At 52.0% G+C, this 27,556-nt stretch overlaps 1 protein-coding gene across 4 annotated transcripts; it reads right to left on the reverse strand.

Moving 5' to 3' along the window:
- Window positions 1-2,407: 2,407 nt before the first annotated feature.
- LOC100191605 (uncharacterized) lies at window positions 2,408-27,556 on the reverse strand. Of its 4 annotated transcripts, none has more exons than XM_008673807.4 (12): window positions 26,867-27,305; window positions 26,645-26,792; window positions 26,424-26,575; window positions 26,162-26,344; window positions 25,593-25,668; window positions 25,315-25,392; window positions 24,284-24,369; window positions 12,383-12,456; window positions 11,758-11,803; window positions 11,476-11,585; window positions 11,035-11,209; window positions 2,408-2,742 (listed from the first exon to the last, which is right to left on the reverse strand). In XM_008673807.4, the coding sequence occupies exons 2-12, from the start codon at window positions 26,760-26,762 to the stop codon at window positions 2,572-2,574; spliced, it is 1,269 nt and encodes a 422-aa protein (XP_008672029.1). In that variant the 5' UTR covers window positions 26,763-26,792; window positions 26,867-27,305; the 3' UTR covers window positions 2,408-2,571. The 4 variants fall into 4 exon arrangements, with proteins under 4 accessions (XP_008672029.1, XP_008672028.1, NP_001130506.1 ...); NM_001137034.1 differs by having other exon boundaries at window positions 2,439-2,742; window positions 26,999-27,321; XM_008673805.2 differs by having other exon boundaries at window positions 2,444-3,016; window positions 26,999-27,556.

Raw genomic sequence — 27,556 nt, forward strand, 5'->3', positions numbered from 1 at the left:
GCTCGCCGCCGCCGGGCGAGTCGGAGACCGTCGTTGTCGTCACGCCGCGGGGGGAGGAGTACCATGTCGTAGCTACCGTCGAGGGACATGAACTCGAGACTCCCGAAGCGGAGCACCGTCCCGGGCTAGAGAGGTTGCTGAAGACTCCCCATCTGAAACTCAACGGGAAGGTGTTCGTTAACACGCAGCAGGCCCCTACCTGGCGCGCCAACTGTCGGTGTTTCGACCCCGGGGGGTCCCTGGACCGACGAGTGAATTGTCGCTGTGTGTCCCTGCCCAGATGGGTTGGCGCGGGATGGAACACAAGATGTGGGACAAGCCTTGTATTATCCTGCACCAGGGGTGCCGCTCGCAGTAGGGGTTACAAGCGTGTCGCGTGAGAGAGAGGGACACAGAGCTCGTCCGCCGCCTCCCTCGCGTGAACCTCCCTCAGGGTGGCCCTGGACTTCCCTTTTATAGAGGCAAGGAGAGAGTCTAGGTGTACAATGGGGGGCATAGCTATGCGCTAACGTATCCGGCACTGGAGTGCCTAAGCCCTGTGTACATGCCAACGTGGCCGTTGGGGGAGAGCTTGGGCGCTGTACATGTGATGGTGTGGCCGCCGGAGGAGCGCCTGAGTCCTGTAGGAGCACAGCTGGCAGCGCGGCGAGGACCCTGCTGACGTCTCCTTGCTGTCGTAAGGGGCTGAGAGCCACCGGCGTCATGGCGCACGCGGGGCACCATCATTACCCGTCGCCGGGGTAAGCCAGATGGGACGCTGGTCTTATTCCTTGTAGCCTGAGCAAGCTAGGAATAGGGAAATGATGCATCCCCTATTAGCGCGGTCAGTCCAAGCCCAGGGTCGGTCGAGGGGGAGACTTCTCTTGAGGCCGAGGCCGGGGTCGGGCGAGGACGCGATTCCTCCCGAGACCGGGGTCGAGGCCGAGTCCGGGGGTCGGACGAGGCGGAGACCTCCTCCCGAGGCCGGAGCTTGAGGTCGGACGAGGCGGAGACCTCCTCCTGAGGCCAGAGCGTGAGGTCGGGCGAGGCGGAGGTTCCTGTTGCGCCCGAGGCTTGAACTCAGTGGTTGATCGTGACTTGTTGTCAGTCGTTGCCGGGGTGGCTGACACGGCAGTCGGAGCGGAGCGAGCGGCGCTGTTTTCCTGTCATATCGGACAGTAAAGAAGAGGGGCGAAGTGACTGCGGTCACTTCGGCCTGGTCGATTGAGGCACGTGTGTCAGGATACGGCGTCAGGCATCCCCTGCATTTAATGCGCCTGCGAAGCGGTCGGTTGGTGAGGCGGTATGGCCAAGGTTGCTTCACAACGAAGCCTGCCCGAGCCAGGCCTCGAGAGAGCCGAGGGGGCGCCTGCCGTCTGAGGAGGTCCTCGGGCGAGGCGTGAATTCGTCTGGGACCACTGTTCCGACCTGAGGCTGGGCTCGGGTGAGATCGCGTCCTTCGGGTAGACGGAGTCTTGGTTTGAACCGTACCCGTCAGTTGGTCTGAGGGTATTTACCAGCCATGATTAGGAACGTTGGGGGTACCCCTAATTATGGTACCCGACAGTTTGGTTTCTAGGAACTAATATTTAGTCACTCCACTAAATTATTAAAAATGAAAATTAAAATAAAGTTTTAGTTTCTATATTTAACAATTTAGATACTAAAATAGAATAAAATAGAGAAACTAAAAATTAATTCATGGAAACCAAACACTACTTTAGTCAATCCACTTTCCATGTTCGTTTGATCCCAAAATCATAGGGATTGAGGGGGATTGGAAGGAATTGGAGAGGATTTTGACTATTTTGACTTGTAGAGGATTTAATCCCCTCAATCCATATGTATTGGCACAAAACGAACAGGGCCTTAGTCACACTGTTTGCTTCTTTAGGAACTAAATGTGACTAAAGTTTAGTATCCGAAACCAAACGGAGCCTAATATTATTCTACTGCCTGCCCTGAACGGGATGGAACTAAAATACACGCTCTCCCACATCTCCGCTTTGCTTGCACTGCAAAATTAACATGTGGCTTCTCCCTGCAAAAGTTAATTAGTTGCGTCCAATAACCTTTTTGTCCACTATCAGTAGGACTGTAAAAGCTATGTTGGCAGCAATTTATGGGTCGCACGTTGACCCTAAGCGTGAGGGACAACAGGCATAGCTTGTCATGCTTGTTGTAGTGTGCTTGTCGGGCCAACATATTCGCTATAGCGAAACGTTATGAGCCAGGAGATGCTCACTTTCGAGTTTGTTTTTGGCTCTTCTGTCCAATGCTAAGATTGACTACCTGATTGTGCCGTAAAAAATATGCAGAGGCTAACAGATTTGACCTCGTAGGCCCCGTAGTTTCACCTTGCATGCCCCTGTTTTTTATGAGGCAATTGCTTTCAGTGATTTTAGGACTCGGTTGCATTCGATTCTCATGCTCCTAGTCTAGATACTTCTCTTGTATATAGATGTGGCAATCACGGACAATAATAGTAGAATAAGAGTTCTGGCAATTCACCGTTCGACTCAACATACTGGTAGCAGAATCTTGTGAATAATATAATGTGCATCTAGCTGGAAAATTATCGACCGAGAGAACCTATGATTGCTTGCAGTAGTTCCTTCTGAGAGCACAAGCAATTGCAAGACCACCAGCAAGGGCACTTGCCGCAAGGATAGCTGGGGAGCTCCTTGAATGCACATATGCCACCGCCCAACGCAACATGAAATGCACTCCACAGCTTTCCTTAAAGTTCTCCAATGAGAAGTCCTGCATATATTCGAGTTGTTAAATCTTACAAATTTTCGGAAGTGTGAATGGTAGCCTTGGTGTCCAGTCTACATATTTATCGGTTATTACAAGACTTCGTTCCCCATCATTGAATTGTTCAGTGTCATGCACATAATAAAACAACAAATGGTGAACGGGCCAGCTTAAATGAAATCACAACGCAGTGAATTAGAAGATCCTTTTCTCGTACTTGCCATCAAACTCTAGAGATAAAATCATCACAACTTCGACTGAACATTTCCAAAGAGAAATCCTGCATGATGACCCCCCAAATATTTGATTAAACTAAATAATGCTGCACGATAATCCCCAAATATTTGATTAAACTAAGTAATTGGCAGTACAATTGAATAATCAGTTTTAGCAACAAGGCATAGGCCAAATAAGGAAAAAGAAAACTCGCCCTTGGAAAGACCTCTGAGACATTACAGTTAGGGCTAGACGGCTAGTTTGAAAAACTTAAATTCTCTTAAGATAGAATTTTCTCAAATCGTAGGGTCGAGAAAAGGCTCCAAAAATTAGCTGCATACGAGGCAACTTTAGCACGTGTATCTCTGCATACAGTTACAGAGGGGCCCTTTTCTGTGCAAACCAGGGCTTGAAAACCTCGCCAGCAGCCTCCCAACCAAAGGTCATAAGGCTATCTCCAACGGTCTTCATATATAAAAAAAACTTGGCCGGTGTTAGCAGCGCGAGCAACAGCTCCATAGAGAAGACTCCAGCAGAGCCAAGAACCAGTCGGCGTCCGCACAAGCCCAATCCCAAGTTCGTGGGCCGCGACTGGGTCGCCTGATGGGCCGACCTTGTAATAGGAGTATTAGAGTGAGAGAGGGTAACAGAGGAGACCAGGGAGGAATCTACGCTGTCACTATTGTTCTTCTTCCTCTCCAAGCTATCTGCTCCTCCCCCAAACTCTGTCTCTCGGATTGTTCGCTGCTTGTCCACTGCTATTGCTAACAATTGGTATCGGAGACACCGGTCTCGGGTCTGGCGTCTGCTCATTACACGCGCCGCGCCAAACAGTCTGGGGTCATGGAGCCAAATCTGAAGCTCACGATCGACGAACAATCGAAGCTCCTTCGCGACATCAGCGACCGCCTCACTGCGCAGGATGCGCGTTGGCGTGCCTTGGAGACCTCGGTTGCTCGCAATTCCTCTTCTATCCAACATCTCGAGACGACGATGGCGGCTGCGTCTTCGTCCAGTCTGCGCTCCGAGGTGGACGCTCGCGTCGCGGCGACTGTCGAGCGCCTGGATGCGGTGGAAGCGGCGGCGGCGACTCGTGTGGGAGCGCTCGAGTCCGCGACCGCAGCCTTCGAGTCCTGGAAACCGCACATGGAGGCTTCAATCGACGACATCAAGTATTCCGTGGATCTGCTCCGCGGCGACCTCGCCAAGCTGCAGCCCCGTTCTCCTGCGCCGCCGCCGCCTCGGCCGTTCGTCCATCCAGCGGGTGTTCTCGGCCCTCTACCACCGGTTGGAGGTCGCCCACCTACCACCAATGGCAAGACCGACAGCCCAATTGGGCACCGCGTTGATAACAACCGTCGGGAGTCTGGCTTTGGGCGTGTCTACGCTCAAACCCACCTCCCGCCCAATGGTACGCCTGAGTTTCTCTTCCATCCTCCATTTCACCATCTCGATCATAGTGGCCAGCGACCATATGGCATGCACCCAACTTCTGAACTAGGTCAATTACCTCGTGTTAATTTTCCTAGTTTCGATGGCGAAAACCCTAAATTGTGGCAGTCTCGTTGTGAGGATTATTTCTCTATGTATGAAGTTCACCCTAGAGTTTGGATTAAGGTCGCTACCATGCAATTCTCGGGTGCAGCCGCTCGGTGGTTACAGTCCATAGAGCCTAAACTATCTCACATTTCCTGGCCTGAATTTGGGTTCATGTTACGTGAGCGATTTGGGAAGGACCAACATGCATTTCTTATCCGTCAGTTGTTTCGTATTAAACAACAGACCACTGTCATTGAGTATGTAGACCAATTTGCTCAGTTAGTTGATCAGCTCAATAGTTATCAGGAAATGTCTGACCCATTGTATTATACTATGCGATTCATTGATGGTTTACGCCATGATATTAAAGCAACTGTTATGATTCAACGGCCCAAGGATTTGGATACTGCCTATGTTCTTGCTCAATTGCAGGACGAAATGGTCCAAGCCTCTCGGACAACGGACTACAAGAAAGTTGACTCTGGAACATACAACAAGCCTTATAGCAGTGGGCCTTTACCTTTGCCTCCTCCTCCCAAGTCGGTACCAGGGCGTCCATCCGAGTTTAAAGCCCAAAGTGCAGGACAATCTTCAGTTCCGGGGGATCGTTTGTCATCAGTCTATGCATACCGCAAGGCCAAGGGTCTCTGCTACAAATGTGGTTCTCCGTATGCCCGAGGCCACCAATGTCCTGAGTCTGTGCAGTTGCATCTTGTGGAAGAGCTCTGGCATCAGTTTCCAGTTCCAGCGGATGATACTCAATCAGTTTCTTCTAAGTCTGAGTCCCTTCATTGTCTACATTTGTATGGCTCTACAGTTGATAAAGTGGCACATCCCAAGTCCATCAGATTTGTGGGCGAACTTGGTGGTCATTCAGTGCTTATTCTGTTGGATTCTGGCAGTTCTATTTCATTTGTGAGCTCTGCTATAGCTTATCAGTTACCAACACCACCGGTACCTTGCCCTTCGTTTTGCGTCCAAGTGGCCAATGGTTCTAAACTTTCATGTTCCTCCCAGATTGTGGATGCTGTATGGTCCGTTCAAGGGTGTCAATTTGTCACAACTCTCAAAGTATTGGACCTCCAACCCTATGACATGGTAATTGGCATGGATTGGCTATCCCTTCATAGTCCAATGATGGTTCATTGGGCCGATCGTTGGCTCTCAATTACAGTGGGCTCTTCCTTGGTCAAACTTTATGGCGTGCAAGCTTCAGGTAGCCACGGTGCACTGGTTCAGCTATGCAGTCTCTCGGATCTGCCAGATAAAGAACAGTCCCTGATTCAGTCTCTACCTCCAGAGTTACAAGCGCTGCTGGACAAATATTCTTCTGTGTTTGCATCTCCTTCTGGGCTGCCACCTGTTCAGGACTGCGATCATCAGATTCCATTGCTTCCTGGTGCACGTCCGATCCAAATGCGACCTTACCGGTACGCGCCTGCTCTCAAGTCGGAAATTGAGCAACAAGTCGATGATATGCTTAAAAATGGTCTTATTCAGCACAGTAAAAGTCCTTTTGCCTCTTCAGTGATTTTGGTTAAGAAAAAGGATAGTACATATCGCTTTTGCGTCGATTATCGCTATCTCAATGCACTGACCGTTAAGTCCAAGTACCCAGTTCCCGTAGTGGATGAACTTCTAGATGAATTGGCGGGCGCTGCTTGGTTTTCAACATTAGACCTTCGGGCCGGCTTTCATCAGATACGAATGGATCCCCAGGACCAACATAAAACAGCCTTTCAAACACATCACGGCCATTTTGAATTTTGTGTGATGGCCTTCGGACTCACGGGTGCTCCAGCAACCTTTCAAGGTGCTATGAACAGTACTCTCAAGCCCTTGCTGCGCAAATGTGTTTTGGTCTTTTTTGATGATATACTAGTTTACAGTGATACGTGGGACAATCATCTTCTTCACGTGGAGTCGGTCCTGCAGTTGCTCACACAGGATCAGTGGCAAGTGAAACTGACCAAGTGCTCCTTTGCCAAACAAGAGATTTCTTATTTGGGCCATGTTATTAGCCAGGCAGGTGTCTCAACTGATCCCAGGAAGATTGATGCTGTAACTTCATGGCCACAGCCCACCAGTTGCAAAGAGCTGCGGGGATTTCTCGGGTTGGCAGGTTATTATCGCAAGTTTGTGAGAAACTTCGGCGTTATTGCTAAACCTCTTACCAATCTGTTGAAAAAGCATGCTGTTTTTGTCTGGACAGAGGAACATTCCATTGCTTTTTCCCTGTTGAAGACAGCTCTGTCCTCAGCTCCAGTCCTGGCGCTGCCTGATTTTGCTCGCCAATTTGCTATTGAAACTGATGCTTCTGGAGCAGGAGTGGGTGCAGTGCTGCTCCAAGACAACCATCCATTGGCTTTTGTCAGTAAGTCTTTAGGCATCAAGAATAGAGGGCTTTCAGCTTACGAGAAGGAATATCTTGCCATTCTCTTGGCTGTTGATCATTGGAGATCTTATTTGCAGCATGGAACCTTTTTAATTTTCACGGACCATAAGAGTTTGGTTCATCTTAATGAGCAACAATTGAAGACACCTTGGCAGCAGCGAGTGTTCACCAAGCTATTGGGCTTGCAATATCAAGTTGTCTATAAGCAAGGTTCAGCTAATCGCGCAGCTGATGCACTGTCGCGCCGTCCTCATCCAGATCAAGGCCTTCATGCTATTTCTGTCAGCACTCCTCAATGGTTATCAGACATTGCAGAGAGTTATATGCAGACTCCTCAAGATAAACAATTGCTTACTGAGCTGTCTGTCAATACTCCTTCTGGACATTATCAGTTGACGGATGGTTTAATCAAATATAAGGGCCGCATATGGTTGGGACACAATATTGATCTTCATAACAAAGTAATGGCGTCATTACACAACAGTGCCATCGGTGGACATTCTGGGTTTCCTGTGACATATCGCCGGATTAAGCAGTTGTTCGCTTGGCCAACTATGAAAACTGCTATCCGTCAGTTTGTGGCTGCGTGTGATATCTGTGCCCGTGCCAAGCCAGATCGCTCAAGATACCCAGGCCTTCTACAACCCCTCGCCGTCCCTGCTCATGCCTGGCAAGTGCTGTCTCTGGATTTTATTGAAGGTCTGCCCAAATCTGGAAAATACAACTGTATCTTGGTGGTGGTGGATAAATTTTCCAAGTTTGCTCATTTTCTCGCCTTAGCTCATCCATTCACAGCCCTGAAAATTGCCCAGTTATTCATGGATTCGATCTATCGCTTGCATGGCCTGCCAGAAGCTATTATTTCAGATCGCGACAGAATTTTCACGAGTGCCTTGTGGCAGGAATTATTCAGATTGTCGGGCACGACATTACGGATGAGTACTTCTTATCATCCGCAAACGGATGGGCAGACCGAACGAGTAAATCAGTGCTTGGAAACCTTTCTCCGATGCTTTGTCAGTTCTACTCCCCAACAATGGAAAAAGTGGTTGCCGCTTGCGGAATTCTGGTACAATTCTTCTTTCCACTCCTCGCTGGGTACTTCTCCTTTTGAGGTCTTGTATGGGCGACCACCTCGCAGCCTGGGACTGTCTGCAGTTGATGCTATTCCAGTTGGTGATCTTCAGTCTTGGCTGGCCAATCGCCAATTAATGACTCAAACTATCAAGCAACACTTGCTGCGTGCCCAACAACGCATGAAACACCAAGCTGACAGAAATCGGTCCGACCGTGTGTTCGCTGTGGGTGATATGGTGTACCTTAAATTGCAACCATACATCCAAAGCTCTGTAGCGGTGCGCGCTAATCACAAATTATCCTACAAGTATTTTGGACCTTTCCAAATTCTTCAGCGCATTGGAGTTGTGGCCTACAAGTTGGAGCTGCCAACCTCTTCCTCCATTCATCCAGTGTTTCATGTGTCGCAACTTAAGCCTAGCGTCAAACCTTCTATTTTGGTGAGCCCGTCCTTACCTCCTGATAATGTGGATGTCCAGTTTCCTATTCAGGTGATGGCTCGGCGGTCCATTTCGCGCGGCGGACACGATGTTCGTCAAGCGCTGGTGCGCTGGTCTGGCGCCGAACCGGCTTTGGATACCTGGGAAGATGAAGTTGCCTTACGCCAACGTTTTCCAACTGCTGCTGCTTGGGGACAAGCATCCTCGCATGGAGGGGGGAATGTTAGCAGCGCGAGCAACAGCTCCATAGAGAAGACTCCAGCAGAGCCAAGAACCAGTCGGCGTCCGCACAAGCCCAATCCCAAGTTCGTGGGCCGCGACTGGGTCGCCTGATGGGCCGACCTTGTAATAGGAGTATTAGAGTGAGAGAGGGTAACAGAGGAGACCAGGGAGGAATCTACGCTGTCACTATTGTTCTTCTTCCTCTCCAAGCTATCTGCTCCTCCCCCAAACTCTGTCTCTCGGATTGTTCGCTGCTTGTCCACTGCTATTGCTAACAGCCGGTAAACCCGCTACCACGATATTATATTAAGGAGAAGTTCAAACGGAGCCCCGACCAAGAAAGGTCATGGAAGCTGCCACCATTGCAACATGAGGGTCCGTCCTCTATTGGCCAGATCTTTACTCGTGCTTTGAGCCCTCTCAGACTCTACACGAGGATCCGCCTCCATAGGTCAGTCCATCTCGTGTGCACACAACCAGGGGAACCAATGTGTGATCTTTTTTAACCTTATTATGAAATTTGCTCCCACTAAGATTCAAACTTAGGACCTGGGGAGTACTACTTAGAGGGTGTTCGAATGCACTAGAGCTAATAATTAGCGGCTAAAATTAGATGAGGCATCCAAACACCCTATCTAATAGTTCAGCCATTAGCTATTTTTAGTAAATTAGTTAATAGTTAGGTAGCTATTTTTTAGCTAGCTAATTCCGCTAACAATTTTTAGCCAACTAATTATTAGTTCTAGTGCATTCAAACACCCCCTTAGACCACCTAACCAACTCAGCTAGAGGTCCTTTCACCCATCCTTTCTATCTCACTCTCTATTTCAAATTTTACTCTGTAAATAGTGCAGTATATAGTACAAAACAATGTTTTGCACGACCATATATACGCTCTGCTGAGCACAAACTAAGGCTGTCTCCAGCAGATCGTGCATATGGTCGTGCAAAACACTGTTTTACATTGTAGCCCGCACCATTTACAAAGTAAAGTTTGAAATAAAAGATGAGATATAAGATATGATGGGTAAGTTATTGGAGACAGCCTAACACCATGCTATCACTGCGTTTGTCAGGTAAAATGACGAGAAAAATGTAACTCGACGAATCATCTAATGGAAGCTAGCACAAACTTGGGCAGCCACATCCTTACAGGGGTTTTCAACTATACCCCTAATGGCAATTTAGATGGAAATCCTCTCCCACCCTAGTTACATTCAAAAAACAAAAACTCGTTAAAAATTGATTATGTCAAAATGCAAACTAACTCGTCTCATCCACAATGAGAAGCTCTAGCCCGATCATGTGGATCTAATCATCTAAATCAGCAATGTTTGTGAGTAGGGATGTGTATACGAACAAATATTACTCATTTCATGTTTGTTTTCATATTTTCTCTCCAGATTCGAATCATATACGTATATTATCGAGTTGTGTCAGATTAAAATGTGAATATATATTGACATCTTAAATATCCAACTTTGACTCTTCCAGTATACAAATACGGATCAAATACTAAATACTCGGACTCAAATACGGATTGATCTCAACCCTTTTAGGCCCTATTCGTTTACGATTAGATTGGAGAGGATTCAGGTGGATTAAATCCTTTTATATTCAAAATTGAATAAGGAGGGATTTGATTCTCTTCAATCCCCCTCAATCCACCTTTAACCGAACAGACCCTTAGATGGATTGAATTCGAATACAGACAGATAATATCCGTACCATTTACATCCCAATGTGAGAGTAAAGTTATCTATCTATTAGACTAAATGATCATTCCGCAGTACTTTCCCTACACTCTATCGATCATTTACAATTTTACAATATCAAATACTCTCTCCGTCCCAAAATATAGTTATTTCTAGCACATTTTTTTCTGTCCACGTCATTCAAAATGATAGTGACTATAGACATACATGCAAACTACATTCATATGTTACATAATGAATGTGTAATTAGTCTAAAATAAATTATATTTTTGGGACGGAGGGAGTTGAAAGATTATTCATAAATTTGGAATGTCTTTATCTTTTTTTTAATGCGAAAGGCCCTCTAGCCGAGTTGGTTAGGTGGACTGAGTAGCACTCCTCAGGTCCTGGGTTCGACTCCCCGTGGGAGCGAATTTCAGGCCGTGGTTAAAAAATCTCCTCGTTTGTGCCACGCCAAAGCACAGGTCTAAGGCTCAGCCCCGGTCGCGGTCGTTCTCACATGGGGCTTCGATGCCGCTGTGTATGGGTGAGGCAGGGATTCGAGGTTTCCTTGACCTGTGTGAGAAGGTCTTCTTTTTAATACAATACTCGGGGGTTGTCTTACCCCCGTAGGTCGATTTTTTTTTATCTTTTTAAATAAAGCATACAGGGGAAAGGTGTACCTCATGATGATAATATTTCTAGTAGTACTCACCTTGGGCAATTTATGTAGGGAGTTCAGATGATCAACATGAAGGCGAACATTGAAAGAAGCAGGAATCCACAACTTCCTGTCAACATCACTGTAAGTCTTCGAAACTATATCAAAAAGAGTTTGGGCCCCATTCTCTATAGAGTGCAGAATGGACGCTTCTCTAGCCCTTCGATTCCTGGGTAAACACAGACTGGATCAGAATGCGTACAGAGTCTTGAAACAGGCATGTTGTTTTTTAAATGAAAATCCCTTCATATAGGGTAAGAAGCAAGCAGACTACATTTGAATTGGATATGGACATAAAATTCAAAAACAACTGTGAATAGAAGAACTTGTAACATGTACGTATAGCCTGTAGAACACGAGCCAGAGAAGGGAAGCAGTGATAAAGTTTCTTTTTTCTTAAAAAAATCGTATAAAGAAACGATTAGTTCTCCATACCTGAGGTATCCACAAAGCATATACTTGGGCCATAGATTAATCCTTCCATGCATTGGAATTAATACATGTGGTGACAACTCCAAGAATTTGTATGTAGTTTCAAAGTAATCCTGCACATTTCAAATTAAACCATTCTGTTATAAAACACTATTCTATCTATTCTGGAGGGAAGAGTGGACGTGAAGAAAGAATGGGGGCACATATTCCGTTCAGTTGCACAGAGTGCAGTGATGCCACATTGCTATTTTAATCTTCCAGGTTCCAAAAAAAAGTTATCATTACCTTCATGTTGCCACCATTTCTACTGTCCAAGGTTGCACTTCCATGCCTGCAAATGGGTAAAAACATCTTTTAACAACTTCGCATACATGATGCATTTAGGTTTAGAGTACATAGCATACTAATGTTGACTCTACCACTTTGTTTTAAAGATATGTTCCTTTTGGCCATGTTTTAATCTATAAAAATTTAATGATGGTGCTTCAGGAAACAAAACCGAAACGAAATATTGCTTGCAATAGCAGAGGACAATAAATCAAGTCAACCTGCATCTTAAAACACAGCTATTTAGGTTCCAAATAGACAAAAAAAGAAAAACAGGCATATTTCATTCCTACAAAATTCAGGCACTTCCAAATGTCAACAAAGGTTTGGTTCATTAATTCATTTCTCCTTTTAATAAACTTTAGTTCAGGATGAAAAAAGTCATGAAATGTGTAAATGTACTGCAGGGTAGTGTGCAACTGTGCATGAGAATTGCCAGTGCGGTCTTGAAATAGGAGAAGCTGAGACATGAGTATCTGGGCAACAAGTTAACATTTTGAAGGTGATGCCATAATTATAGTTCACACTTAAAAATCATATATCATCTCGCTATGCTACCAATTATAATCTGAACAATGCTTACCCTACACAATGATCTCCAACAACCAATGTATTGGTATTTACATGGAGAAGCCCCATATGACCATCTGTATGACCCTAGAATTCCAATATGGTGAGAAATTAAGAACAAAAAATACACAGAAATGTAATAAACAAGCAATGCATCACTTTAGTATTGATCAAATAAAAATAAACTAGAGTTGTATGCATTGGTCTAATTAACAAAAGGGAAAAAGAATATCCAGAAAATGTAAGTTGAGTAAAATTTACGTCATTTTTTTTAAAAAAAATATGAAAAATAAGGCAATTAAGAATCAGTAATAACTGAAGTTAAGATCAAATCAGGAAATAGCTTAGTTCTCAGAATCTGATATAAAACAAATTATGTTTCTCCTATGGCTTCTCATAGTAGGGGATTCAGACATCCCTTTTTTTTTTGCTAATATATTTGCCTCTGAACAACTGCAATACAAAATGTTTAGTAGCAACCAAGCATTACACATGTAGTACTATCAAGTATCAACTTCTACAGAGTAGTTTTATAGGCTGATGTTCTTGCTTGGCTCTAAATAGACCTAGCTAGTGTCATGTACGGCCGCCCCTACGTCAGGCAACGGCGTACCCGTGACATACGGCGTGCGCGTGAGCACGCTGAACACGCCCAAGAGGCAACAGCCGCAGGTTCCAGTGGATAAGATCGGGAAATTGATAAGTTAGTGGAAGGTTTGCTGCATGCCTAGAATTAAGGAGCAATCAGCCCATGTTAGTTGAAAGGTTAGTTTACATGCCTAGGAATAAGGAGCGGTCAGCTCCATGCGTGTGCCTAGAATTAAGGAGCGATTAGCTCCATGCATGTGTGGCCGAAAGGCTTTATAAACCTGTAACCGGACCTGAAAGGGGTAAGCAGGAATTATATCCCAAATCTCTCCCTCTCTGTTAAGCCTACGGTTGAGGGGAATAACCTCACCGGAGAAGACGGCCGACGGCTACGAGCTGCGTAGCCGCGGTCCGGCCACCCAGGGGCTCGACGCCCTTGACAACCTGGTATCGCGATCCCGGCGATCCTCTCCCACTCGCTCCAATCCTTCATCCACAGCCGCTGCAACCCACACCAGCCCTCCACCTTCACCCCAATCTTCCACCGACTCGGCCCTGCAACCAGCCACCATGGCCGAGCCGTCCATGCAGGACGTGATGGAGATGCTTAGGGCCATCACCACCAAGATGTCCACCATGGAGGCTGACATGGCCGCCATGAAGGAGAAGTCGGCGTCGACGTCGGATTACGGCGCCGGGGGACGCGCAGAGGTGTCGCGCGATCTGGATCGCCCACCTAAATTCCAGAAGCTGGACTTCCCACGCTACGACGGCAAGTCCGATCCTATGCTCTTCCTCAACAAGTGTGAGTCGTATTTCCGCCAGCAGCGCACCATGGCGGAGGAGCGCGTGTGGATGGCCTCATACAACCTGGAGGACGTCGCGCAGCTGTGGTACATCCAACTCCAGGAGGACGAGGGCACGCCGACCTGGGGACGGTTCAAGGACCTCCTCAACTTGCGGTTTGGGCCTCCCCTCCGATCGGCTCCGCTGTTCGAGCTCGCAGAATGCAGGCGCACAGGGACCGTGGAAGAGTATGCAAATCGATTCCAGGCCCTTCTCCCTCGCGCCGGTCGTCTCGACGAGCACCAGCGCGTCCAGCTCTTCACCGGCGGCCTGCTGCCACCACTCAGTCATGCCGTTCGCATCCACAACCCGGAGTCGCTCGCGTCAGCCATGAGCCTGGCGCGCCAAGTGGAACTGATGGAGGCTGACCGGCTGGTGCAGCCTGCACCTCGGGCGCCCCCGCGCGGTCTGCTGGCCGCACCGGCGCCACGTCCAGCGCTTCCAGCGCCCCAGCAGCCGCTGGCGCTCCCTGCACCACCGAGGGCCACCCAGCAGGGCCGTGGCGAGGACAACCAACGGCGCCTCACCCCCGACGAGATGGCAGAGCGGCGCCGCATGGGCCTCTGTTTTAACTGCAATGAAAAGTACACGCGTGGCCACAACCGGTTTTGCAGGCGTATTTTTTTCGTGGAGGGCGTGGAGATTGAAGACACTAACGACGCGCCTCCGGACGCTGACGGTGAGGCCCCCTGTTTCTCCCTGCAGGCCCTGGCCGGGGTGCCTGTGGCTGACACCATGCAGATCGCCGTCGCGCTTGGTGCCGCCTTGCTGGTCGCCCTCCTCGATTCCGGCAGCACCCATAACTTCATCTCCGAGGCGGCGGCGCGGCGCACGGGTCTGCCCCTTCACCAGCGGCCACGTCTCATCGCCATGGTCGCCAACGGCGAGCGCGTCACCTGCGCCGGGGTCCTCCGTGACGCCCCCCTCACCATCGATGGTACCCCGTTCCCGGCCGATCTCTACGTCATGCCGCTCGCTGGGTACGACGTCGTCCTCGGCACACGGTGGCTGGGCGCGCTGGGTCCTATTGTGTGGGACCTGGGCAGCCGGCGCATGAAGTTCCACTTCCAGGGGCGCCCGATATGCTGGACCGGCGTCTCGGCTGCCAGTCCCACAGCAATCAGTGCCACGGTGGCGAGCGAGCAATTCCTCGACGCACTCCTGGACTCCTTCAGCTCCGTCTTCGCCGAGCCGACCGGTCTGCCACCGCAGCGCGCCCACGACCACTGCATCACCCTGACGCCGGGCGCGCAGCCTGTGGCAGTCCGGCCATACCGGTACCCGGCTGCCCACAAAGATGAGCTGGAACGCCAGTGCGCCGCCATGATGGAGCAAGGGATCGTACGCCGCAGCGACTCGCCCTTCTCGTCGCCGGTCCTCCTCGTCAAGAAGCCCGACGGGTCCTGGCGCTTTTGCGTTGATTACCGCGCCCTCAACGCGCTCACGGTGAAGGACGCCTTCCCATTCCCGTGGTCGACGAGCTGCTGGACGAGCTCCATGGGGGCACGGTACTTCTCCAAGCTAGACCTGCGTTCTGGGTACCACCAAGTGCGCATGCGTCCGGAAGATATTCACAAGACGGCGTTCCGCACTCACGATGGGCTGTACGAGTTCCTGGTGATGGCGTTCGGCCTCTGCAACGCGCCAGCAACGTTCTAGTCGCTCATGAACGACGTGCTCCGCCCGTTTCTCCGCCGGTTCGTCCTTGTCTTTTTTGACGATATTCTCATATACAGCAAGACATGGGCAGACCATCTTCGACACCTCCGCGCCGTGCTCGACGAGCTGCACCGCCACCACCTCTTCGTCAAGCGTACAAAGTGTGCGTTCGCTGCCCCGTCCGTCGCCTACCTGGGCCACGTAATCTCGGCGGCGGGTGTGGCCATGGACCCGGCCAAGGTGCAGGCCATCGTCGACTGGCCAGCTCCACGTTCGGTACGAGCGGTGCGTGGCTTCCTCGGGTTGGCGGGCTACTACCGCAAATTCGTGCACAACTACGGGCCGGTGGCGGCCCCGCTGACCGCGCTCCTCAAGAAGGATGGCTTCGCCTGGAATGACGGGGCGGCTGCGGCATTCGCGGCCCTCAAGGCTGCGGTCACCTCGGCTCCGGTGCTGGCCATGCCGGACTTCGCGAAGATATTCATCGTCGAGTGTGACGCATCGTCACATGGGTTCGGCGTCGTGCTGGTACAGGAGGGCCATCCAGTATTCCAGTGGCATTCTTTAGCAGACCCATCGCCCCCCGGCATCGCGCTCTCGCGGCCTACGAGCGTGAGCTCATCGGCCTCGTCCAGGCAGTGCGGCACTGGCGGCCGTATCTCTGGGGTCGGCAGTTCGTTGTCAAGACCGATCACTATAGCTTGAAATACTTGCTCGACCAGCGCCTGGCCACGATCCCACAACATCATTGGGTCGGGAAGCTGTTGGGCTTTGACTTCTCTGTTGAGTACAGGTCGGGTGCGACTAACGTCGTGGCGGACGCGCTCTCTCGCCGAAACACCGAGGAGGGTGAGCTGTTGGCTGTCTCGGCGCCCCGTTTCGACTTCATCAGCCGCTTGCGCCACGCCCAGGCCATGGATCCCGCCTTGGTGGCTGTCCACGATGAGGTACGCGCCGGCACACGCGCTGCCCCGTGGGCCGTGACGGACGGCATGGTCACATTCGACGGGCGCCTCTACATCCCCGCCGCCTCCCCTCTACTGCCGGAGATCGTTACCGCTGTCCACGCAGACGGTCACGAGGGCGTTCACCGCACACTCCACCGGCTGCGCCGCGACTTTCACTTCCCCAACATGAGGCGCATGGTGCAGGACTTTGTGCGGGCGTGCGCAACTTGCCATCAGTACAAGTCGGAGCACCTTCATCCCGCCGGCCTGCTGCACCCCCTTCCGATCCCCTCCGTCGTCTGGGCGGACATTGGCCTCGACTTCGTGGAGGCGCTACCCCGCGTGCACGGCAAGACGGTGATCCTGTCCGTTGTAAGTAGAGGGACTCTAACTCTCATCAAGAGGATGACACTATGAGTTGGGGCAATTTTCTGTTTATTTCCTCAAACACTACACAATGCCATACCCTTAGAGGGGTTGGGGACACATATTTATAGCCCTAGGGGCTGCACTACACTGCACTACACACTACACTACACGCTGCAGCACACAGGTGCTGTCCTTTAGATACTAAAGTGCAGTCAAAACTGCTGTGCTGCTACTGCTGTCCTGCGCAGTCAAAAGACTGCAGCTGCATGCTGTCCTGCAGCAGTCAAAAGGTTGCTGCTGCTGCGCAGTCAAAAGACTGCTGCTACTGCTGTCCTGCGCAGTCAAAAGACTGCTGCATGTTGTCGCTGCAACTGCTGCTGTCCTGCAGCAGTCAAAACTGCAACTGCTGCTGACCACATGACTTATTCCATCATTCTCCCCCTAAATCTTGTGCGTCGTCTTGTGGGAAAGTTGGGTCATCCCGGACCTGGAGCAAAGCTCAACAAACTTGATCTTCCCAAGGGGCTTGGTGAGCAGGTCTGCAAGCTGATCCTTGGTGTTGATGTAGCGCGCCTTGATGCTCCCTTCTGCCAAGCAGTCTCGGATGAAGTGGTATCTTAGCCGGATGTGCTTGCTCTGTTCATGGAACACGGGGTTCTTGGCCAATGCCAGAGCGGACTGGCTGTCCACCCTGAGTTCCACCGCTCTAGTGTCTCTCCCGAGGAGATCACCGAGCAGTCGAGCCAGCCAGAGCGCCTGAGTCGAAGCAGTGGACGCCGCTATGTACTCGGCCTCGCAGCTGGACATGGCCACCACCTGCTGCTTGACCGACTGCCAGCTAATGAGGCACTTGCCGAGGAAGAAGAGGATCCCGCTTGTGCTCTTGCTAGTGTCGATGTCACCGGCGTGGTCGCTGTTGCTGTACCCGACAAGGTGTGCCTCCCCAGGGCACCTCGGGTAGTAGAGACCGTGGTCGAGAGTCCCCGCAACATAGCGGATGATCCTCTTCACAGCCTGCTCATGCTCCGTCGTCGGTCGCTGCAAGAACCGACTAACGTAGCCGACGGAGTATGCCAAGTCAGGCCGTGTGTGGACGAGGTAGCGAAGGCTCCCCACAAGACGCCGGTACTGTGTAGCATCCACCTCCTCCGTCGTGTTGTCGCGACTCAGCTTCAGCCTCTCCTCCATCGGAGTGAGAGCTGGGTTGCAGTCGGTGAGCCCAGCCAGCTCAACAATGCGCTTGGCATAGGCGGTCTGGCGAAGTGTGATCCCGGAGTCTCCCTGGTGCACCTCAATCCCCAGGTAGAAGGAGAGATGCCCCAGGTCACTCATTTGGAAGGTGACCTTCATCTCTTCCTTGAACGCTGCCACCTCTGCATCCTTGGCGTCGGTGATCACCAAGTCGTCGACGTAGACACCCACCAGCAGGGCACTTCCTCCATTGCCCCGCCGATAGATGGCCGCCTCGTGCGGGCTTGGCGTGAAACCCATTCCTTTGAGCGTGGAATCCAGCTTGGCATTCCACGCCCTCGGTGCCTGTCGCAGGCCATAGAGAGCCTTGCGCAGGCGCAACACCTTGCCCTCCTTGCCAGGGATCGCAAAACCTGGCGGCTGGTGTACGTAGACCTCCTCCTTTAAGTCGCCGTTAAGAAACGCCGACTTGACATCCATGTGATGAACATGCCAGCCCTCCAGGGCTGCCAGCGCGAGGAGTCGCACGGATTCCATCCGTGCTACAGGGGCGAAGGCATCGTCGAAGTAGATCCCCTCCTGCTGCAAGAAACCGCGTGCCACCAAGCGAGCCTTATGCTTGACGATGGCGCCGGCTTCATCCCTCTTCAGTTTGAACACCCACTTAAGGGTGATCGCGCGATGACCATGAGGGAGATCAGCGAGCTCCCAAGTGCGGTTCGTCTCAACCGTGTCCATCTCCGACTGCATCGCGGCACGCCAAGCCGCATGTTTCTCGGCCTCCGCGAAAGACCGAGGCTCACCGTCGTCGCATGCAAGATGCAACTCTCCTGCCAGAATGCGAGACGCAGGGCCCGGCACCGACGGGTCGATGAGAAGGCCCTCCACCCTTCGGTACCGCAACGGCTCGCCGTCGTAGCACGTGTCGACGCGCTCCTCGTCGCGGGAGAGCGGGGTCACGAGCTCCACTGGGTCGTGCTCGACACGAGCTGGTGTCGGAGAGGACGTTCCCGGAGAGGGTACCGTCGGTGCTGGAGTACGTGGTGGCGAAGAGCTCGGTGTAGCCGGAGTCGTGGCTGGAGTGCGTGGTGGTGAAGAGCTCGTTGTAGCCGGAGCCGGAGAGCGTGGCGCTGGAGTCGGTGGAGACTTGGGGGCTGGGGTAGACCTGCTCGGAGAAGAATTGCCTACTCCCCCAGCTCCCTCAAAGTGGGCGTACTCGATGGTGAAGTCGTCGTACGTCGGAGTCGTGCCGTCGTCCACCGCCTTGTCCCACGCCCATCCTCGCCCTTCGTCGAACACTACGTCGCGTGCCGTGCGCACACGCTGTGTTCCTAGGTCAAGGATGCGGTAGGCCTTCGAGCCCTCCGCGTAGCCAATGAACACCCCCGGGGTGCTCCTGTCGTCGAGCTTGCCGATGTGGCCAAGCTCCTTGGTGAACGCGAGGCAGCCGAAGACCCGTAGGTGAGAGACCGCCGGCTTGCGCCCATGCCAAGCCTCGTACGGTGTCATCCCGTTGAGTGCCTTGGTGGGCGAGCGGTTGAGGATGTAGACCGCTGTCACCACCGCCTCTCCCCAGAAGACAGCTGGCATTCCTCTCTGCTTGAGGAGAGCCCGAGCCATCCCCACAACCGTCTGGTTGCGCCGCTCGACGACGTCGTTCTGCTGTGGGCTGTACGGCGCGGAGTAGTGGCGCTGAACGCCCTCATCCACGCAGTACGACGCGAACTCAGCCGCCGTGAATTCGCCGCCGTTGTCGGTGCGTAGCACGCGCAGCTTGCGGCCGCACTCCGCCTCCGCAGCGACCTGCACACGCCTGATGGCGTTCGCAGCCTCTCCCTTGCTGCCAAGGATCATCACCCACATGTAGCGGGAGAGATCGTCGACGAGCAGCAAGAAGTAGTGTCGTCCTCCTGGTGTGGCTGGTGTCACCGGGCCACACAAGTCCCCATGCACGAGCTCGAGCCTCTCCTTGGCTCGGAAGCTCGACTGCTGGGGAAAGGGGAGTCGTCTCTGCTTTGTCAACACGCAGACATCGCAGAATTGCTCCACATGGTCAAAGCACGGCAGGCCTCGTACCATCTCCTTGGCACTGAGCCGCTTCAGGGCCTCGAAGTTAAGGTGCCCGAAGCGCTCGTACCACTGCCATGCCCCGTCGTCTCGACGAGCAGCAAGGCAGCAAGGTTGTGCCACCTTCACATTGAGGATGTATAGCCGATTTGGACTCCTGCGTACCTTGGCAAGAAGGCGACGAGAGGGGTCCCAGATCCTCATGACTCCGTGCTCGACCTCCACGCGCGAACCATTCTCATCCAGCTGTCCCAAGCTGATGATAGAGTTCCTCAACGCGGGGATGTAGTAGACTCCGGTGAGCAGCCTGTGCTCACCAGATGCGGCGGTGAAGACGACTGAGCCGACGCCCTTGATCTCTACACCGGAGGCGTCCCCAAACTTGACGGAGCCTCGGACGCTAGAGTCAAGCTCGGTGAAGAACTCCCGTCGGCCGGTCATGTGATGAGTGGCGCCGGTGTCGAGGCACCACCCTTCGATCATGTCCTTGTTGGAGCCGTCGCCGAGGAAAGCGCGTGCTTTCGACTCATCAAGGTGGAGGAGTGCCGCTGCGGCCGGTGCCGCTGGAGATATCTCGATGCTTGCATGTGCCAGGAGCAGGGCCTCCTCCTCCGCCTCCGCCTGTGCGACGTTGGCCTGACCACGTCGTGGCTGCCGACAGTCCCTGGCCCAGTGGCCAAGCTTGCCGCAGTTGTGACAGCTGTTGTCTCGTGCCGGCTTCTTGTTGCCGACGGCGCCGCCTTGGGCACCTCCACGGGCACCGCCCTCAGCATGTCCTCGCGCCCCGGCCTGGGCGCCTCCACGCGCCTTGCGCGGCTTGCCGCGTTTGCGGCCTCGTGTCGAGGAGGACTCCCCCTTCTTCTGGTCACCCTGGCAGGCCTCCCACTGCTCCCGAGTGAGATGTAGCTTCCCGCCAATAGTGATAGGGCCAGAGGGAGCCTGTGGTTCGTCGCCGTCGACCACCTTGAGACGACCTATCGCCTCTTCGATCGTCATCGTGGAGAGGTCTAGCAGAGACTCGATCGAGTGAGCGATCTGCTTGTACTTCTCGGGGATGCAACGGAAGAGCTTCTCAACAGCTCTCTCCTCATCGTAGGTGTCGTCGCCGAACTGCACCATCTTCTGCAACAGAGTGTTGAGGCGGAGAGCAAAGTCATCAACATCCTCACCTGGCTTGAAGGCCAGGTTCTCCCACTCCTTGCGAAGTGCCTGCAGTGTGGTCTTGCGGGCACGGTCGCTGCCGATGCGGGTCGCAGCGATGGCGTCCCAGGCCTCCTTGGCAGTCCGCTTCTGGGAAAGCGAAAACTGCATCTCGGACGGGACTGCAGCAATGAGGGCATCCAACGCCCGCCGATCCTCGTGGTAGTCGACGTCGCCGTACCGAACTGCTTCCCACATTTGGCGAACCTGGAGCCGTACCCTCATCACCGCGGCCCACTCGACATAGTTGGTCTTGGTGAGGGTAGGCCACCCACCGCCGGGACCGATGTCCCTGACAATGGCCTGGGCCATGCGGCGACCATGGTACCGATCAGGGGAGGGAGAGTCGCGCCGCCTGTAGAGGCCGCGATCTCCGTCGACCCGGTCGCCACCGCCGGGAGCACCGCCGGCGCGTCTACGCCCGTCTGGGCTGCCGCCGCGTGCGCCCTCGCCCAGAGCGCCGTCAGCGCGTCGGCGCCTATCTGGGCTGCCGCCACGCGCGCCCCCATGGGGGTGCGCGGCTGCCCACTGTGCAGCCTGCTCTCGCGCTGCTTCCCTCGCCAGCCTGAGCTCTTCATCGGTGTTGTCGTCGACAGAAGCAGAGCTGTCAGCTCTACTGCCGCGCAGAACCTCGAGCTCTGCTGCCGCCGCACGTGCAGCATCCGCCGCCTCCGCTGCTTCTACTTCCGCTCTCGCTGCTGCCAGTTCCGCTGCCGCCAGCCGTGCTGCCCTCGCCGCTGTCGCTGCAGCCGCTGCTGCTGCTCGCTCTCGTTCTTGTGCCGCGGCGACCTCGGCTTCCTGCTGGCGCCGCGCACTCGAAGTGACCGAGCGTAGGGACATGGTGGGCTAGTGAGGGGTCGCTGCGTGTGGAAGAGGCTGTCTCAGACGAAAAGTTGCTCGTCTGAACAGGAGAGGAAGGAACAGTTGGAGCTCTTGCTGCCGACTGAGTGTGGGTAGAGGCGCGGAAAGGAGATGAGCAAGAGATGTTTAGGCTACAGGATAGTTTGGCTCTGATACCAATTGTAAGTAGAGGGACTCTAACTCTCATCAAGAGGATGACACTATGAGTTGGGGCAATTTTCTGTTTATTTCCTCAAACACTACACAATGCCATACCCTTAGAGGGGTTGGGGATACATATTTATAGCCCTAGGGGCTGCACTACACTGCACTACACACTACACTACACGCTGCAGCACACAGGTGCTGTCCTTTAGATACTAAAGTGCAGTCAAAACTGTTGTGCTGCTACTGCTGTCCTCTGCTGTGCTGCTACTGCTGTCCTGCGCAGTCAAAAGACTGCAGCTGCATGCTGTCCTGCAGCAGTCAAAAGGTTGCTGCTGCTGCGCAGTCAAAAGACTGCTGCTACTGCTGTCCTGCGCAGTCAAAAGACTGCTGCATGTTGTCGCTGCAACTGCTGCTGTCCTGCAGCAGTCAAAACTGCAACTGCCACTTCATCCCGTTGGCGCACCCGTACACCGCTGAGTCCGTGGCACAGGCATTCTTCACCGACATCGTCAGGCTGCACGGGGTACCGCAGTCCATTGTCTCCGACCGAGACCCGGTGTTCACGTCCTCTTTCTGGAGTGAGCTCATGAGGCTCATGGGAACAAAGCTACTCATGTCCTCGGCGTTCCACCCACAGTCCGACGGCCAGACGGAGGCGGCAAATCGCGTCATTGTGATGTACCTGCGCTGCTTCACGGGAGATCGCCCCCGGCAATGGCTGCGCTGGCTGCCATGGGCTGAGTACATCTACAACACCGCGTACCAGACTTCCCTCCGTGACACGCCATTCCGGGTGGTCTACGGCCGTGACCCACCCTCAATCCGTTCTTACGAGCCGGGCGAGACGAGGGTCGAGGCGGTGGCTCAAGAGATGGAGGCACGGGAGGCCTTCCTCGCGGACGTACGCTACCGCCTCTAGCAGGCGCAGTCCGCACAGAAGCACCACTACGACAAGTCGCACCGGCTGGTAACCTACCAGGTTGGCGATTGGGCTCTTCTACGGCTACGCCAGCGCGCAGCTGCCTCACTGCCGCGCACGGTAGCAGGGAAGCTCAAGCCCCGTTACGTCGGGCCGTACCGCGTCTCGGAGTTGATCAACGACGTGGCTGTACGCTTGGAGCTTCCCGCCGGCGCTCGTCTTCATGATGTGTTCCACATTGGCGTGCTAAAAAAGTTTGTGGGAGCGCCACCATCGTCGCCACCCGCCCTGCCTCCGACCATCGACGGTGCGGTGGTGCCGGAACCAGCCCGGGTGGTGCGGGCTCGCCTGGCACGAGGTGTCCGCCAGGTGCTTGTTCAGTGGCACGGCGAGCCGGCCGAGTCCGCGACTTGGGAGGACGTCGACGACTTCCGCACCCGGCATCCAGCGTTCCAGCTCGAGGACGAGCTGGTCTTCGAGGAGGGGAGAGATGTCATGTACGGCCGCCCCTACGTCAGGCAACGGCGTACCCGTGACATACGGCGTGCGCGTGAGCACGCTGAACACGCCCAAGAGGCAACAGCCGCAGGTTCCAGTGGATAAGATCGGGAAATTGATAAGTTAGTGGAAGGTTTGCTGCATGCCTAGAATTAAGGAGCAATCAGCCCATGTTAGTTGAAAGGTTAGTTTACATGCCTAGGAATAAGGAGTGGTCAGCTCCATGCGTGTGCCTAGAATTAAGGAGCGATTAGCTCCATGCATGTGTGGCCGAAAGGCTTTATAAACCTGTAACCGGACCTGAAAGGGGTAAGCAGGAATTATATCCCAAATCTCTCCCTCTCTGTTAAGCCTACGGTTGAGGGGAATAACCTCACCGGAGAAGACGGACGACGGCTACGAGCTGCGTAGCGGCGGTCCGGCCACCCAGGGGCTCGACGCCCTTGACAGCTAGGGAAATAAGTTAAATACTTCAGAAACTTCATAGTTTGAACCATTTGAATGCATTATCACGCGTTAAGAGCTCAACAGAAGAAAGTTCTTACCAGCAAATATGTAGGTATAAAAATTGTAAGCAAAAAACACAAATGGGAGAAAAAATATACAAGAGCATTGTACTTACAGGTGCAAAAACAACTTGTAGTTCTTGGTCACCTATGCATATCTTTTCACCACCAGTTACTGAAGTGTAGTCAATCTGCCAAGTTCCTATACAACATGGCATCATGCACGTTGATATGAACAAACATGGGCATCAGGACATGTATAACATAAACAAACAGAGAAAAAGGACATCCTAGGAGCTAAATCACACACATGCGGTACAGCGCAGATTAAGTTAAGGAAATGGCAATAATAGTCTAATAAAATGGTTGTGTAATACACTAAATTATTATATTGATTGTGTGATATTAGATCATTAAGAGTCTGATCATTTAGGAAAACCCTGGAATGCAGGATATTTGCATATAAAAAAAGTGGTAAGAACCTTACAAACAGAAACAACAAAAAACCACGAACACACCTAATAGATTAGGAAGAAAATGGTCTCGACCTTAACTAAAACATGAAAAAAACCCCGACCCAATAGCTGCTACCCATCATCCACCTTCTGGAGCAAGGGCAAGAAGGTATGTAGTTCCTTGAGCCCCTGCCTAAGCCCAAAGGTGGAGCTCCTCAACAGCAAGCGTTAGAGCTCCAGCTATGCTAGGAGCAGCACCATCAAACACACACCACTTATGGTGATTCTAAATCGTCTAAGCACCCAAGATGATAAGAGAGTTAGGGCCCTTCCTAGCTTGCTCATTGACCAAGTTCTCATCTCTAGCCCGCCATTTACCAAAGGAAACCTCATCTGGCTGAGGACAAAGGATCTCTAATCCAACCTTAATCAGATGTAGCAAAAACTATTCAGATGATTTCCCAATTTCACAGTATAATAATCTGAGGATATGTGGAAAGTATAAAGAGTGAAGTGCCAGATTGGTAGTTGGGTTAAGAGTAATAAAACTTGCCAGATACCTCCTCGTTTATTCAAGTATCATGCTTAACAGATTTCAGAACCTTATAAATAAGGAGATGAACACATTTCTGCATGAAGATGACAAGTTTTACAATACTGGCAAAAGAAATCGAATATGTGTAGGTTATCACCTTTCCCAATGCGATCCATTGTACTTTGGTGTGTCAGAAGAACAGCATTAGGATTGCATCTCTGAACGACTGAAAGACCTACAGTTTTGAACCAAATGGATTCGATTTGTTTATGGTGCATAGCATAGATAGACCTGACAGTAATTGACTATAGCAGGTACTATAGCATGATTGCATTTCACCATCTTGATTTGACACTCCTGAATATGGTCTTAACTAGAACAAAATTGGAATATTAAAGAGAAAACAAAATGTTAAATAAATATTTTTCATCGTACCCTCAATGTGATCCTGATGATGATGTGTAACAAGAACTAATAACCTTTTTGGAAGGGAATCAATGAGATCTGCAAGCTGAATATGATAAGAATGTAATTAGTCAGTATAATGGAAGAACTAGTACATGCAAAAGGACAGCTTCTACTCAGAGTAAGCATTCTAATAAACACTCCATGGTGTCTGCAGGTGTCCATACAGTGTTATTCTACAGAAACAGTTGGAACATTTTGGTTTGCATTTTTTTGCTGCTTCTACTGTGCTCTGATATACAGAAATAATCAGGCATCAATCCTTTCCTCATAAAGATACGGGCAAATCTTGAGGCCTCAAGGAAATAAGGGCACATGAAGAAGACTGTCAGTACTCAGTAATATAGGTCTAGCATGAAGGAACTGCAGCAAATAAATAAGGGGAAGACACTTCTGAAATTCTACAATCCAATTAAAACAAGCAAATCTAAGGTGGGAAATGCACTTCATAATACAGTGATGTTAAAGATACTTACATGTATCATGTATGCACATTATTTTTTTTCTAAAGAACACAATCTAATGAAATTTTCTCTTACCTCTGCATGAACCTGAGAGCTGCATCCGGGATCTATAAGCAGAGCTTCCCCCGAAGCAAAAAAATCAGAACATGTAGATCCACCAGCACCATTGGTTGATCTTACTACCACAAGATTAGTTGTACGGAATGGCGCTAGTGTCCTACTCTTCATAGGTACAAGTGTTATTCCAGGTGGGTATTCCTATTGAGCAATGCATTTCAGGACTGGGAAACTATCACTATATGGCATGAACTGAAGAGGGGGGGAGGGGAGGTGATACCTGGAAGGGCAATGCAGGAGAAGCTGTGCAGTTTGATGACAGCTCCGAATTCAGAAGTCCAATATATGCATACTGTCCTATGCGATCATTACCTGGTTTCGCTTCCGAAAGCAACCTCAATGCACACTCCTTGGACATCCATTTACATGACTCTGCCATGGGCAACGCATGATGGTCAAGCAATTCCCGGTTGAGAAACATTCAAACATTAAGCATCTGACCTGGCAGATCATCCAATCTCAACTCAAGAGATCCGACAATGTACACCGTGTTAATGCCAGCATCCGGGCCAAATTCTGCTTCCTCCACATACTTCAGGAGCCTCCACTCCCCACTCATCCCAGCCGGCAAGCCAAATTGGTGAAAAATCTACGAGAGCCATCGTTTAGAACAAAGTTTGCAAAATTGAGCTGCGAGCCTGCGACAGACCACAGATACCCTACCAAAAATTACAGGTCGAAATCGAGGCGCCACTGTGAGAACTAGTTTGCTGTTGCTAACCAACTGTAGCCACGGGTACCAACTGCAACAGAGCGCGAAAATTAACTCGGTAACTCGGCTAATGGGTAGATCACCTGATCAAGGGCGGCGGACACGTCGAGGCGCGAGAGGTCGAGGCGGCTGGCGACAGAGTCCGCGCCGCCGATGGCCACCTCCGACCGGGGTGCCCCCTCGAGTGGCCCGAGGGGCGCGGACGGGAGGTCGTAGAGATCGCTGTCGACGAAGCGCCGGTAATCCTCTTCCTCCTCGGGTGGGGATGGCGGGCGCGGCTGCCGGACGACGAGGAACTCGCCGGTCGAGGGGGCCGTGATCGCCGCCGCAAGCCTGTACGAGGGGGAAGCCATCTTCTCGGCGCCGCGCTGCTGTGAAGTAATTGGAGGTGGTTGGCGGTTGGCACTAGCGGGCGGGTGTTTACAGGAGACTAGGCGAGGTGCCTACTGCCTACGCCTAGCTTCATCCGCGCAGGCAGACGGGGCAAGCTATGGCAGCAGACAGCGACCTGCACACGCTTGGCTGGCGCGGTCCCAGTCCGTGCTTGCGAGTAAACGTTGCGCATCCGGAGACCAGAGGACAAGGATCTAGAGCGCGCCACTGCACCCGCATTTCCATCAACAGGAAACACAGATGAAGAG

The sequence above is a fragment of the Zea mays genome, chromosome 3 (assembly GCF_902167145.1).
Source record: "Zea mays cultivar B73 chromosome 3, Zm-B73-REFERENCE-NAM-5.0, whole genome shotgun sequence".
Taxonomy (NCBI): domain Eukaryota; kingdom Viridiplantae; phylum Streptophyta; class Magnoliopsida; order Poales; family Poaceae; genus Zea; species Zea mays.